The sequence below is a fragment of the Coregonus lavaretus genome (assembly GCF_964263955.1).
Source record: "Coregonus lavaretus genome assembly, contig: HAP1_SCAFFOLD_3778, whole genome shotgun sequence".
In the NCBI taxonomy this organism is placed as follows: domain Eukaryota; kingdom Metazoa; phylum Chordata; class Actinopteri; order Salmoniformes; family Salmonidae; genus Coregonus; species Coregonus lavaretus.
Genome location: NW_028165205.1, coordinates 20,528 through 34,389, shown reverse-complemented (window position 1 = coordinate 34,389; position 13,862 = coordinate 20,528). Strand labels below are relative to the sequence as shown.

Below are 13,862 nucleotides of genomic sequence, written 5' to 3'. Positions count from 1 at the left end.
GGGATGGTGTGGCCCTGTGATGGAGCAGCATGTCTCCAGGGGGATGGTGTGGCCCTGTGATGGAGCAGCATGTCTCCAGGGGGATGGTGTAGCCCTGTGATGGAGCAGCATGTCTCCAGGGGGATGGTGTAGCCCTGTGATGGAGCAGCAGTGTCTCCAGGGGGATGGTGTAGCCCTGTGATGGAGCAGCGTGTCTCCAGGGGGATGGTGTAGCCCTGTGATGGAGCAGCATGTCTCCAGGGGGATGGTGTAGCCCTGTGATGGAGCAGCGTGTCTCCAGGGGGATGGTGTAGCCCTGTGATGGAGCAGCATGTCTCCAGGGGGATGGTGTAGCCCTGTGATGGAGCAGCATGTCTCCAGGGGGATGGTGTAGCCCTGTGATGGAGCAGCGTGTCTCCAGGGGGATGGTGTAGCCCTGTGATGGAGCAGCATGTCTCCAGGGGGATGGTGTAGCCCTGTGATGGAGCAGCGTGTCTCCAGGGGGATGGTGTAGCCCTGTGATGGAGCAGCGTGTCTCCAGGGGGATGGTGTAGCCCTGTGATGGAGCAGCGTGTCTCCAGGGGGATGGTGTAGCCCTGTGATGGAGCAGCGTGTCTCCAGGGGGATGGTGTAGCCCTGTGATGGAGCAGCGTGTCTCCAGGGGGATGGTGTAGCCCTGTGATGGAGCAGCGTGTCTCCAGGGGGATGGTGTAGCCCTGTGATGGAGCAGCGTGTCTCCAGGGGGATGGTGTAGCCCTGTGATGGAGCAGCGTGTCTCCAGGGGGATGGTGTAGCCCTGTGATGGAGCAGCGTGTCTCCAGGGGGATGGTGTAGCCCTGTGATGGAGCAGCGTGTCTCCAGGGGGATGGTGTAGCCCTGTGATGGAGCAGCGTGTCTCCAGGGGGATGGTGTAGCCCTGTGATGGAGCAGCATGTCTCCAGGGGGATGGTGTGGCCCTGTGATGGAGCAGCATGTCTCCAGGGGGATGGTGTGGCCCTGTGATGGAGCAGCATGTCTCCAGGGGGATGGTGTGGCCCTGTGATGGAGCAGCATGTCTCCAGGGGGATGGTGTAGGCCCTGTGATGGAGCAGCGTGTCTCCAGGGGGATGGTGTAGCCCTGTGATGGAGCAGCGTGTCTCCAGGGGGATGGTGTAGCCCTGTGATGGAGCAGCGTGTCTCCAGGGGGATGGTGTAGCCCTGTGATGGAGCAGCGTGTCTCCAGGGGGATGGTGTGGCCCTGTGATGGAGCAGCGTGTCTCCAGGGGGATGGTGTGGCCCTGTGATGGAGCAGCGTGTCTCCAGGGGGATGGTGTAGCCCTGTGATGGAGCAGCGTGTCTCCAGGGGGATGGTGTAGCCCTGTGATGGAGCAGCGTGTCTCCAGGGGGATGGTGTAGCCCTGTGATGGAGCAGCGTGTCTCCAGGGGGATGGTGTAGCCCTGTGATGGAGCAGCATGTCTCCAGGGGGATGGTGTAGCCCTGTGATGGAGCAGCATGTCTCCAGGGGGATGGTGTAGCCCTGTGATGGAGCAGCATGTCTCCAGGGGGATGGTGTAGCCCTGTGATGGAGCAGCATGTCTCCAGGGGGATGGTGTAGCCCTGTGATGGAGCAGCATGTCTCCAGGGGGATGGTGTAGCCCTGTGATGGAGCAGCATGTCTCCTGGGGGATGGTGTAGCCCTGTGATGGAGCAGCATGTCTCCAGGGGGATGGTGTAGCCCTGTGATGGAGCAGCATGTCTCCAGGGGGATGGTGTAGCCCTGTGATGGAGCAGCATGTCTCCAGGGGGATGGTGTAGCCCTGTGATGGAGCAGCATGTCTCCAGGGGGATGGTGTAGCCCTGTGATGGAGCAGCATGTCTCCAGGGGGATGGTGTAGCCCTGTGATGGAGCAGCATGTCTCCAGGGGATGGTGTGGCCCTGTGATGGGAGCAGCGTGTCTCCAGGGGGATGGTGTAGCCCTGTGATGGAGCAGCATGTCTCCAGGGGGATGGTGTAGCCCTGTGATGGAGCAGCATGTCTCCAGGGGGATGGTGTAGCCCTGTGATGGAGCAGCATGTCTCCAGGGGGATGGTGTAGCCCTGTGATGGAGCAGCATGTATCCAGGGGGATGGTGTAGCCCTGTGATGGAGCAGCGTGTCTCCAGGGGGATGGTAGCCCTGTGATGGAGCAGCATGTCTCCAGGGGGATGGTGTAGCCCTGTGATGGAGCAGCATGTCTCCAGGGGGATGGTGTAGCCCTGTGATGGAGCAGCGTGTCTCCAGGGGGATGGTGTAGCCCTGTGATGGAGCAGCATGTCTCCAGGGGGATGGTGTAGCCCTGTGATGGAGCAGCATGTCTCCAGGGGGATGGTGTAGCCCTGTGATGGAGCAGCATGTCTCCAGGGGGATGGTGTAGCCCTGTGTGTGTGTGTGTGTGTGTGTGTGTGTGTGTGTGTGTGTGTGTGTGTGTGTGTGTGTGTGTAACTATAACAGAAGTCCCCACAAAATAGTAAACAAACAAAAATGTTACCAACTGGGGACATTTTGTTAGTCCCCACAAGGTCAAATGCTATTTCAAGGTGGTTTAGGGTTAAGGTTAGAATTAGTGTTAGAATTAGGTTTAGGGTTAGGAGCTAGGGTTAGTTTAAGGGTTAGGTTTTGGGGTTAAGTTAAGGGTTAGAGTTAGAGTTAGGTTTAGGTTTAGGGGTTAGAGAAAATAGGATTTCGAATGGGACTGAATCTTGTGTCCACACAAGGTTAGTTGTACAATACTCTCTCTATGTCTGTGTCTGTGTCTGTGTGTGTGTGTGTGTGTGTGTGTGTGTCTGTGTGTGTGTGTGTGTGTGTGTGTGTGTGTGTGTGTCTGTGTGTGTGTGTCTGTGTGTGTGTTAGATCCAGACCTGAGCACAGTGTCAGTGGAGCAGCATGTCTCCAGAGGGATGGTGTAGCCCACTTCATGTCCAATGTTGACGTCCATCTCATCAGCCACCCTGAGGGCCAGGTCTACTGTCTGCTGTGTGTGGATCTGGGTACACACTGCCATGCCATGCTGGTACTGGGCTGACAGGCAGAACTCTGCACACCACTGGGGGATCTGACAGATAGATACATTGCATTTGATCATGTTCGACACAACAATTTCAGCCCCACGTGGGGATACACTGCACTGGTTTTATAAAAAGGCATTCATCCATCCAAGCATTATGCATTCTAGTGAATCCACTAGAGTGACCTGACTCAAATAGTCGTAACAATATTAATCCACCAGAGTGACCTGACTCAAATAGTCGTAACAATATTAATCCACCAGAGTGACCTGACTCAAATAGTCTTAACAATATTAATCCACCAGAATGACCTGACTCAAATAGTCTTAACAATATTAATCCACCAGAGTGACCTGACTCAAATAGTCTTAACAATATTAATCCACCAGAGTGACCTGACTCAAATAGTCTTAACAATATTAATCCACCAGAGTGACCTGACTCAAATAGTCTTAACAATATTAATCCACCAGAGTGACCTGACTCAAATAGTCTTAACAATATTAATCCACCAGAGTGACCTGACTCAAATAGTCTTAACAATATTAATCCACCAGAGTGACCTGACTCAAATAGTCTTAACAATATTAATCCACCAGAGTGACCTGACTCAAATAGTCTTAACAATATTAATCCACCAGAGTGACCTGACTCAAATAGTCTTAACAATATTAATCCACCAGAGTGACCTGACTCAAATAGTCTTAACAATATTAATCCACCAGAGTGACCTGACTCAAATAGTCTTAACAATATTAATCCACCAGAGTGACCTGACTCAAATAGTCTTAACAATATTAATCCACCAGAGTGACCTGACTCAAATAGTCTTAACAATATTAATCCACCAGAGTGACCTGACTCAAATAGTCTTAACAATATTAATCCACCAGAGTGACCTGACTCAAATAGTCTTAACAATATTAATCCACCAGAGTGACCTGACTCAAATAGTCTTAACAATATTAATCCACCAGAGTGACCTGACTCAAATAGTCTTAACAATATTAATCCACCAGAGTGACCTGACTCAAATAGTCTTAACAATATTAATCCACCAGAGTGACCTGACTCAAATAGTCTTAACAATATTAATCCACCAGAGTGACCTGACTCAAATAGTCTTAACAATATTAATCCACCAGAGTGACCTGACTCAAATAGTCTTAACAATATTAATCCACCAGAGTGACCTGACTCAAATAGTCTTAACAATATTAATCCACCAGAATGACCTGACTCAAATAGTCTTAACAATATTAATCCACCAGAGTGACCTGACTCAAATAGTCTTAACAATATTAATCCTCATTTCTAAAGGCATTAATAGAATGGACAGAGAATTATAAAACATAATGTAGTATTAACATTGTCGGACAACTTGAACTGCTTACATGGAATAAACAGTGTCAGTGAATTCAACATTCGACTGGACAGTGTCAACAACAACATGGAGACCGTGTGAACAACATGGAGACAATGTCAACAATAACATGGAGACAGTGTCAACAACAACATGAGACTGTGAACAACATGGAGACAATGTCAACAACAACATGGAAACAGACTCAACAACATGGAGACAGTGTCAACAACAACATGGAGACAGTGTCAACAACAACATGGAAAAAGTGTCAACAACATGGAGACAGTGTCAACAACAACATGGAGACAGTGTCAACAACAACATGGAGACAGTGTAAACAACATGGAGACAGTGATAACACTAGTGACAAGGACCAGCGCCTACTAATTTTGTTATATCATTTGTCAACGTGTCAACAACAACATGGAGACAGTGTCAACAACAACATGGTGACAGTGTCAACAACATGGAGAGAGTGTCAACAACATGGAGTGTCAACAACATGGAGACAGTGTCAACAACAACATGGAGACAGTGTCACAACAACATGGAGACAGTGTCAACAACAACATGGAGACAGTTACAACAACATGGAGGCAGTTACAACAACAACATGGAGCCAGTTACAACAACAACATGGAGCCAGTTACAACAACAACATGGAGCCAGTGTCAACAACATGAAGACAGTGATAACACTAGTGACAAGGACCAGCGCCTACTAATTTTGTTATATCATGTGTCAACGTGTCAACAACAACATGGAGACAGTGTGAACAACATGGAGACAATGTCAACAATAACATGGAGACAGTGTCAACAACAACAACATGGAGACAGTGTCAACAACATGGAGAGAGTGTCAACAACAACATGGAGACAGTGTCAACAACATGGAGACAGTGTCCACAACAACATGGAGACAGTGTCAACAACAACATGGAGACAGTGTCAACAACAACATGGAGACAGTGTCACAACAACATGGAGACAGTTACAACAACATGGAGACAGTGTCAACAATAACATGGAGACAGTGTCAACAACAACATGGAGACAGTGTCAACAACATGGAGACAGTGTCAACAATAACATGGAGACAGTTACAACAACAACATGGAGCCAGTGTCAACAACATGAAGGAGACAGTGATAACACTAGTGACAAGGACCAGCGCCTACTAATTTTGTTATATCATTTGTCAACGTGTCAACAACAACATGGAGACAGTGTCAACAACAACATGGCGACAGTGTCAACAACATGGAGAGAGTGTCAACAACATGGAGAGAGTGTCAACAACATGGAGACAGTGTAAACAACATGGATACAGTGTCAACAACAACATGGAGACAGTGTCCCAACAACATGGAGACAGTGTCAACAACAACATGGAGACAGTTACAACAACATGGAGCCAGTTACAACAACATGGAGCCAGTTACAACAACAACATGGAGCCAGTGTCAACAACATGAAGACAGTGATAACACTAGTGACAAGGACCAGCGCCTACTAATTTTGTTATATCATGTGTCAACAACAACATGGAGACAGTGTGAACAACATGGAGACAATGTCAACAATAACATGGAGACAGTGTCAACAACAACAACATGGAGACAGTGTCAACAACATGGAGAGAGTGTCAACAACAACATGGAAACAGTGTCAACAACATGGAGACAGTGTAAACAACATGGAGACAGTGATAACACTAGTGACAAGGACCAGCGCCTACTAATTTTGTTATATCATGTGTCAACGTGTCAACAACAACATGGAGACAGTGTCAACAACAACATGGAGGCAGTGTCAACAACAACATGGAGACAGTGTCAACAACAACATGGAGAGAGTGTCAACAACATGGAGACAGTGTCAACAACAACATGGAGACAGTGTCACAACAACATGGAGACAGTGTCACAACAACATGGAGACAGTGTCAACAATAACATGGAGACAGTTACAACAACAACATGGAGCCAGTGTCAACAACATGAAGACAGTGATAACACTAGTGACAGGGACCAGCGCCTACTAATTTTGTTATATCATGCTAAACTGCTGTGGCAGCAAGTGACAGCTCCAGGGGATCAGTGCTTAACAGCGGGAGGCCAGATGGAGAGATAGAGGGAGGTACGGGGGGAGGGAGGGAGAGGGGGAGAGGGAGGGAGAGGGAGGGAGGGAGGGAGGGAGAGGGGGAGAGGGAGGGAGAGGGGGAGAGCGGGAGAGGGAGGGAGGGAGAGGGGGAGGGGGAGAGGGAGGGAGGGAGAGCGGGAGAGGGAGGGGGAGGGGGAGGGGGAGGGGGAGGGGGAGAGGGAGGGAGGGAGGGAGGGAGGGAGAGCTTTAAGACCCATGTTATTCAGGGTAATTCCTATTGTTACTATCCATGTTATTCAGGGTAATTCCTATTGTTCCTATCCGCCTGTCAGCCTGACCTGCTGTACTAAAGCCTGGCAGGGCTCTCACTGTGAGGACACAACTGAACAGCATCTGCTGGCTGAGCTGGGAGACTTTCACAGTTAGCTTCACACTGTCACTCCCTGTCTGGCTCTGTCTCTGTGAATGTGACCGTGGGTAGGGGACATTCATAGCCATAGAATCACTCCCTGTCTGGCTCTGTCTCTGTGAATGTGACCGTGGGTAGGGGACATTCATAGCCATAGAATCACTCCCTGTCTGTCTCTGTGAATGTGACTGTGGGTAGGGGACATTCATAGCCATAGAATCACTCCCTGTCTGTCTCTGTGAATGTGACTGTGGGTAGGGGACATTCATAGCCATAGAATCACTCCCTGTCTGTCTCTGTGAATGTGACTGTGGGTAGGGGACATTCATAGCCATAGAATCACTCCCTGTCTGGCTCTGTCTCTGTGAATGTGACCGTGGGTAGGGGACATTCATAGCCATAGAATCACTCCCTGTCTGGCTCTGTCTCTGTGAATGTGACCGTGGGTAGGGGACATTCATAGCCATATAATCAATTTAGCCATAATCAGTGTCATTCTGAACCTAGGGACATTCCCTGTGTAGCACACAGGCAAAAACGCCAACAATCCTTTCTGAGGTTTATACTTGTTGTTCTAGGACTCTGTTTTTTGGCAGCACTGCAGGAAAGAGTTCCCCTGGAAGTTGTCATCTAGGGTCTTCCAAGTTCCAATGGATTTTTGTTAAAACATCTCTGGCCCAAACAGAGACACAGCAAAGTGCACAACCCCTGGAATGAATAGCCATCTTCCACATTACATTTTTTGTCATAAACCACGTGCTCATATTTCTGCTCGAAAACATCTCAAATCGGATTACAGTTAGAGGGAGAGGCTATTCAATAATCCTATCTGTTCCTAGACTCAACGGACAACTGAGTTAGGTTGGGGATGTCAACTGCTAACTGATGCATACATGACTAATGCAATCTGAGTATTTACTGGTATTGGGTCATATTAAGCCCAGTGTCAGCCCAAAAAAACGTCAGTAATGATCTCAGTCATCATACAATGGAGTGGATTCTTAGCCTGGATGCCCCGTCTGCTTCTGCCCTCTTGCCATGGCTTGACAATAGCAATGGAGTAGGCAAAAGCGCCAACAGATCTGGGACCAGGCTAGTGGATTCTGCAGTAAAGCAAGCAGAGTAATATCTAAAGTTGTATGTGCAGTTTCAGGGCCTAAGACATAGGATGTATCCCAAAAAAAAAATAGCATCATATTCCCTGTGTAGTGCACTACTTATGACCAGAACCTATGTGTCCAGGACAAAAGTAGTGCACTATGTAGGGAATAGGGTGCCATTTGGGATGAAGACATAGCTAATGGTATTAATATCAGGTTCCCTGCAGGCTGGAGTGATATTTATAAAGGATCTCAATAGAGACTGGCTTTCCCACTGCAGCCAGATGGCATTTGACACTTTACGACAAGATCCTGGCAGAAGTTTTTACTTTATTTCTCTCGCATTTGATTCAATAACACTCTGTACTACCCTGTATGGAACAACTCCAGTGTAAGGAATTATATTATGTGGATGAGATTATCTGAAAAAGTTCATAGCAGGACATGAAAGGTCTAGGTGGCAGACTATAAAGTAGCTTACATGCTTTGTATGGAACTAAATGTTTGACGTATGGCCTCATTGTTGCGATGAATATTAAATGTAATAATAATATGCCATTTAGCAGACGCTTTTATCCAAAGCGATTTACAGTCATGTGCGCATACATTTTTTACGTATGGGTGGTCCCGGGGATCGAACCCACTACCCTGGCATTACAAGCGCCATGCTCTACCAATTGAGCTACAGAGGACCACGTCTTCCACGGAAGATGTCTTCCACATGTCATGCATGGACTGTATGCTACTATATAAATTATGAAATTTGCAACAAAAATATATAAATACTTGATACTGTATCGGGAATCAAAGGGAAAATATTGTTGAGACCTATTCTTTAATATTGGAATTCACATTTGAGATCTGAACACTCATCCATTCCAAACTCACCTGTGTACTCATCCCAGTTTTTGTTGTACCGGATACTATAACAAGTTGATTGTTCACCAGGATATCCAAAAATTCCCCTCTAGCTTTCCAAACGGGTAGAATCTTTCTCTCTTGCAGTAGTTTATAATAGCGAGAGGAGAAGGGCAATCCATCAAATTGGTTCAGTTCTAAATCCTCTCCGAAGACAAAAGCTTCTTCCAGACAGTCAGCAGCTTCCGAATCAGAACAAATCTCTTTCTCCATCAAATGAGTGTCCCGCTCCGACATGGCTGATCTATCTGTCATGGCAATGATAGAGGATCCCGTCGAGAGCGCAACAACCGTTGGCAACAGTTATAATCAAAAGGCATAGAGAACCGCTTATCCAAAAAACGAACTCACCCGACACAGAATAATCCGTTTAACAATCCCAACGTTGACTTGGAGTTCAAAGTATGATCCAAACAGCTTTCCGTTATGTTTTGTTGACAAATGTGAAATTTCAGGACAAACAACATGCAGCTTCAGTATTTTGTTCGTATGATTTCAGATTAAAACTCTATTACCGCTCCTTGGCTGTCAATCGTGTTTCAATCGTCAGACGTGTCACGTGTGTTGATTTGCATAGGCTCCACGAGTCACATGAAGCAAGACTGAGTGTGATCACGTGACCACTAGGCCTACTGCAGGCCAATAACCGTCTTCTACTAATGGAATCAAATTGACAGGGAGAGGGGGGTGTGCACCAGTGGAGGCTGGTGGAATGAGCTACAGGAGGACGGGCTCATTGTACATTTACGTTTACATTTACGTCATTTAGCAGACGCTCTTATCCAGAGCGACTTACAAATTGGTGCATTCACCTTATAGCCAGTGGGATAACCACTTTACAATATATATATATATATATATATATATATATATATATATATATATATATATATATATATATTCTATTTTTGGTGGGATTTGGGGTAAGGGGGGGTACAAGGATTACTTTATCCTATCCCAGGTATTCCTTAAAGAGGTGGGGTTTCAAGTGTCTCCGGAAGGTGGTGAGTGACTCCGCTGTCCTGGCGTCGTGAGGGAGCTTGTTCCACCATTGGGGTGCCAGAGCAGCGAACAGTTTTGACTGGGCTGAGTGGGAACTGTGCTTCCGCAGAGGTAGGGGGGGCCAGCAGGCCAGAGGTGGATGAACGCAATGCCCTCGTTTGTAATTGTAATGGCTGGAATTATAGGAACAGAGTCAAATGTGGTTTTGATATGTTTGATACCGTTCCATTCCAACCATAGAAACAAGGTTGAATTAAAAGTCTAGATGCCTTTTTACAGTGGAGATCAAGTGAATGAATTGGCTGGCTTGGCTGATGGGACAATGGATTCGCAGGGATTTCTCAGATGGAACCGACAACAACATGCCCATTTTTGCGTCATAGGTTTACCCGTGCTACGTTTTTTGTTGTTGTTGTTGTATGGCTTAGAACGCGTCTCAACCAATCACAATGCTTGTTTTGACCAACCCGTTGTAGAATAAAGCAATTGTACACGGCTGTGCTGCGGTCATAGTTACAAGGCAGAGGCAAAAAAGTTGTTTTGCACAAAATACCATTGCTTTTCTACAACGGGTTACCAATTAAATAAAAAAACGTTACTTTGATAAATATATTCATAGGCTACCATTTCATCCCTCAATGAGAATATAGGGTTAGGTTGCCAGAGACGCGACCCAGTTGTTAAGTCTTTTTGTTCAATATCTATGGACGCGACCCAGTCGCTCTTTCTAAATGTTCCGTTGTCATGCGGGCAACGCTCTTCTCCCTTGCTTGCTAGCTAGCTACACAACTACGGCTAACACAGTCAGGTCAATCAGTGCAGCTATAATAACAGCAAAGAGGCGCATTTGCATTTGTTTAAGCTGTTGTGGAGACATCCATGACAATGAGCAAATGATGCGCGATTTCGCCTGGCACAGAAAATGTCCTCTCTCATCAGGACACTGTTAAGAGGAGCTAGAGATGTGATGTCTCATGGGCGGCGCACAATTGGCCCAGCGTCGTCCAGGGTAGGGGAGGGAATGGCCGGCAGGGATGTAGCTCAGTTGATAGAGCATGGCGTTTGCAACGCCAGGGTTGTGGGTTTGATTCCCACAGGGGGCCAGTATAAAAAAAATAAGAAGAAATGTATTCACTAACTGTAAGTCGCTCTGGATAAGAGCGTCTACTAAATGACTAAAATGTAAATGTAAATGTAACAACAGTCTTAAAGAGATGTGATGTCTGTACTGTAGCTGACTTCACTACAACAACAGTCATAAAGAGATGTGATGTCTGTACTGTAGCTGACTTCACTACAACAACAGTCATAAAGAGATGTGATGTCTGTACTGTAGCTGACTTCACTACAACAACAGTCATAAAGAGATGTGATGTCTGTCTGTACTGTAGCTGACTTCACTACAACAACAGTCATAAAGAGATGTGATGTCTGTCTGTACTGTAGCTGACTTCACTACAACAACAGTCATAAAGAGATGTGATGTCTGTCTGTACTGTAGCTGACTTCACTACAACAACAGTCATGAAGAGATGTGATGTCTGTACTGTAGCTGACTTCACTACAACAACAGTCATAAAGAGATGTGATGTCTGTCTGTACTGTAGCTGACTTCACTACAACAACAGTCAAAAAGAGATGGGCTGTCTGTCTGTACTGTAGCTGAATTCACTACAACAACAGTCATAAAGAGATGTGATGTCTGTACTGTAGCTGACCACTACAACAACAGTCATAAAGAGATGTGATGTCTGTCTGTACTGTAGCTGACTTCACTACAACAACAGTCATAAAGAGATGTGATGTCTGTACTGTAGCTGACTTCACTACAACAACAGTCATAAAGAGATGTGATGTCTGTCTGTACTGTAGCTGACTTCACTACAACAACAGTCATAAAGATATGTGATGTCTGTACTGTAGCTGACTTCACTACAACAACAGTCATAAAGAGATGTGATGACTGTACTGTAGCTGACTTCACTACAACAACAGTCATAAAGAGATGTGATGTCTGTACTGTAGCTGACTTCACTACAACAACAGTCATAAAGAGATGTGATGTCTGTACTGTAGCTGACTTCACTACAACAACAGTCATAAAGAGATGTGATGTCTGTCTGTACTGTAGCTGACTTCACTACAACAACAGTCATAAAGATATGTGATGTCTGTCTGTACTGTAGCTGACCACTACAAAAACAGTCATAAAGAGATGTGATGTCTGTCTGTACTGTAGCTGACCACTACAACAACAGTCATAAAGAGATGTGATGTCTGTACTGTAGCTGACTTCACTACAACAACAGTCATAAAGAGATGTGATGTCTGTACTGTAGCTGACTTCACTACAACAACAGTCATAAAGAGATGTGATGTCTGTCTGTACTGTAGCTGACTTCACTACAACAACAGTCATAAAGAGATGTGATGTCTGTACTGTAGCTGACTTCACTACAACAACAGTCATAAAGAGATGTGATGTCTGTACTGTAGCTGACTTCACTACAACAACAGTCATAAAGAGATGTGATGTCTGTCTGTACTGTAGCTGACTTCACTACAACAACAGTCATAAAGAGATGTGATGTCTGTACTGTAGCTGACTTCACTATAACAACAGTCATAAAGAGATGTGATGTCTGTCTGTACTGTAGCTGACTTCACTACAACAACAGTCATAAAGAGATGTGATGTCTGTCTGTACTGTAGCTGACTTCACTACAACAACAGTCATAAAGAGATGTGATGTCTGTACTGTAGCTGACCACTACAACAACAGTCATAAAGATATGTGATGTCTGTCTGTACTGTAGCTGACTTCACTACAACAACAGTCATAAAGATATGTGATGTCTGTACTGTAGCTGACTTCACTACAACAACAGTCATAAAGAGATGTGATGTCTGTACTGTAGCTGACTTCACTACAACAACAGTCATAAAGAGATGTGATGTCTGTACTGTAGTTGACTTCACTACAACAACAGTCATAAAGAGATGTGATGTCTGTCTGTACTGTAGCTGACTTCACTACAACAACAGTCATAAAGAGATGTGATGTCTGTACTGTAGCTGACTTCACTACAACAACAGTCATAAAGAGATGTGATGTCTGTCTGTACTGTAGCTGACTTCACTACAACAACAGTCAAAAAGAGATGTGATGTTTGTCTGTACTGTAGCTGACTTCACTACAACAACAGTCATAAAGAGATGTGATGTCTGTCTGTACTGTAGCTGACTTCACTACAACAACAGTCATAAAGAGATGTGATGTCTGTCTGTACTGTAGCTGACTTCACTACAACAACAGTCATAAAGAGATGTGATGTCTGTACTGTAGCTGACTTCACTACAACAACAGTCATAAAGAGATGTGATGTCTGTCTGTACTGTAGCTGACTTCACTACAACAACAGTCATAAAGAGATGTGATGTCTGTACTGTAGCTGACCACTACAACAACAGTCATAAAGAGATGTGATGTCTGTCTGTACTGTAGCTGACCACTACAAAAACAGTCATAAAGAGATGTGATGTCTGTCTGTACTGTAGCTGACCACTACAACAACAGTCATAAAGAGATGTGATGTCTGTACTGTAGCTGACTTCACTACAACAACAGTCATAAAGAGATGTGATGTCTGTACTGTAGCTGACTTCACTACAACAACAGTCATAAAGAGATGTGATGTCTGTCTGTACTGTAGCTGACTTCACTACAACAACAGTCATAAAGAGATGTGATGTCTGTCTGTACTGTAGCTGACTTCACTACAACAACAGTCATAAAGAGATGTGATGTCTGTACTGTAGCTGACTTCACTACAACAACAGTCATAAAGAGATGTGATGTCTGTACTGTAGCTGACTTCACTACAACAACAGTCATAAAGAGATGTGATGTCTGTCTGTACTGTAGCTGACTTCACTACAACAACAGTCATAAAGAGATG

At 45.5% G+C, this 13,862-nt stretch overlaps 1 protein-coding gene across 1 annotated transcript in view; it reads right to left on the bottom strand.

Moving 5' to 3' along the window:
- The window catches only part of LOC311116148 (putative pre-mRNA-splicing factor ATP-dependent RNA helicase DHX32), a 31,228-nt gene extending 21,782 nt beyond the window's left edge, over positions 1–9,446 (bottom strand). Inside the window, exons 1-2 of the mRNA XM_084191274.1 lie at positions 8,872–9,446; positions 2,857–3,050 (exon numbers count right to left, since the gene is read on the bottom strand). Of these exons, the coding sequence (XP_084047400.1) occupies positions 2,857–3,050; positions 8,872–9,156 (479 nt within the window). The 5' untranslated portion in view covers positions 9,157–9,446. The remainder of the gene's footprint in view (positions 1–2,856; positions 3,051–8,871) is intronic.
- Positions 9,447–13,862: the final 4,416 nt, after the last annotated feature.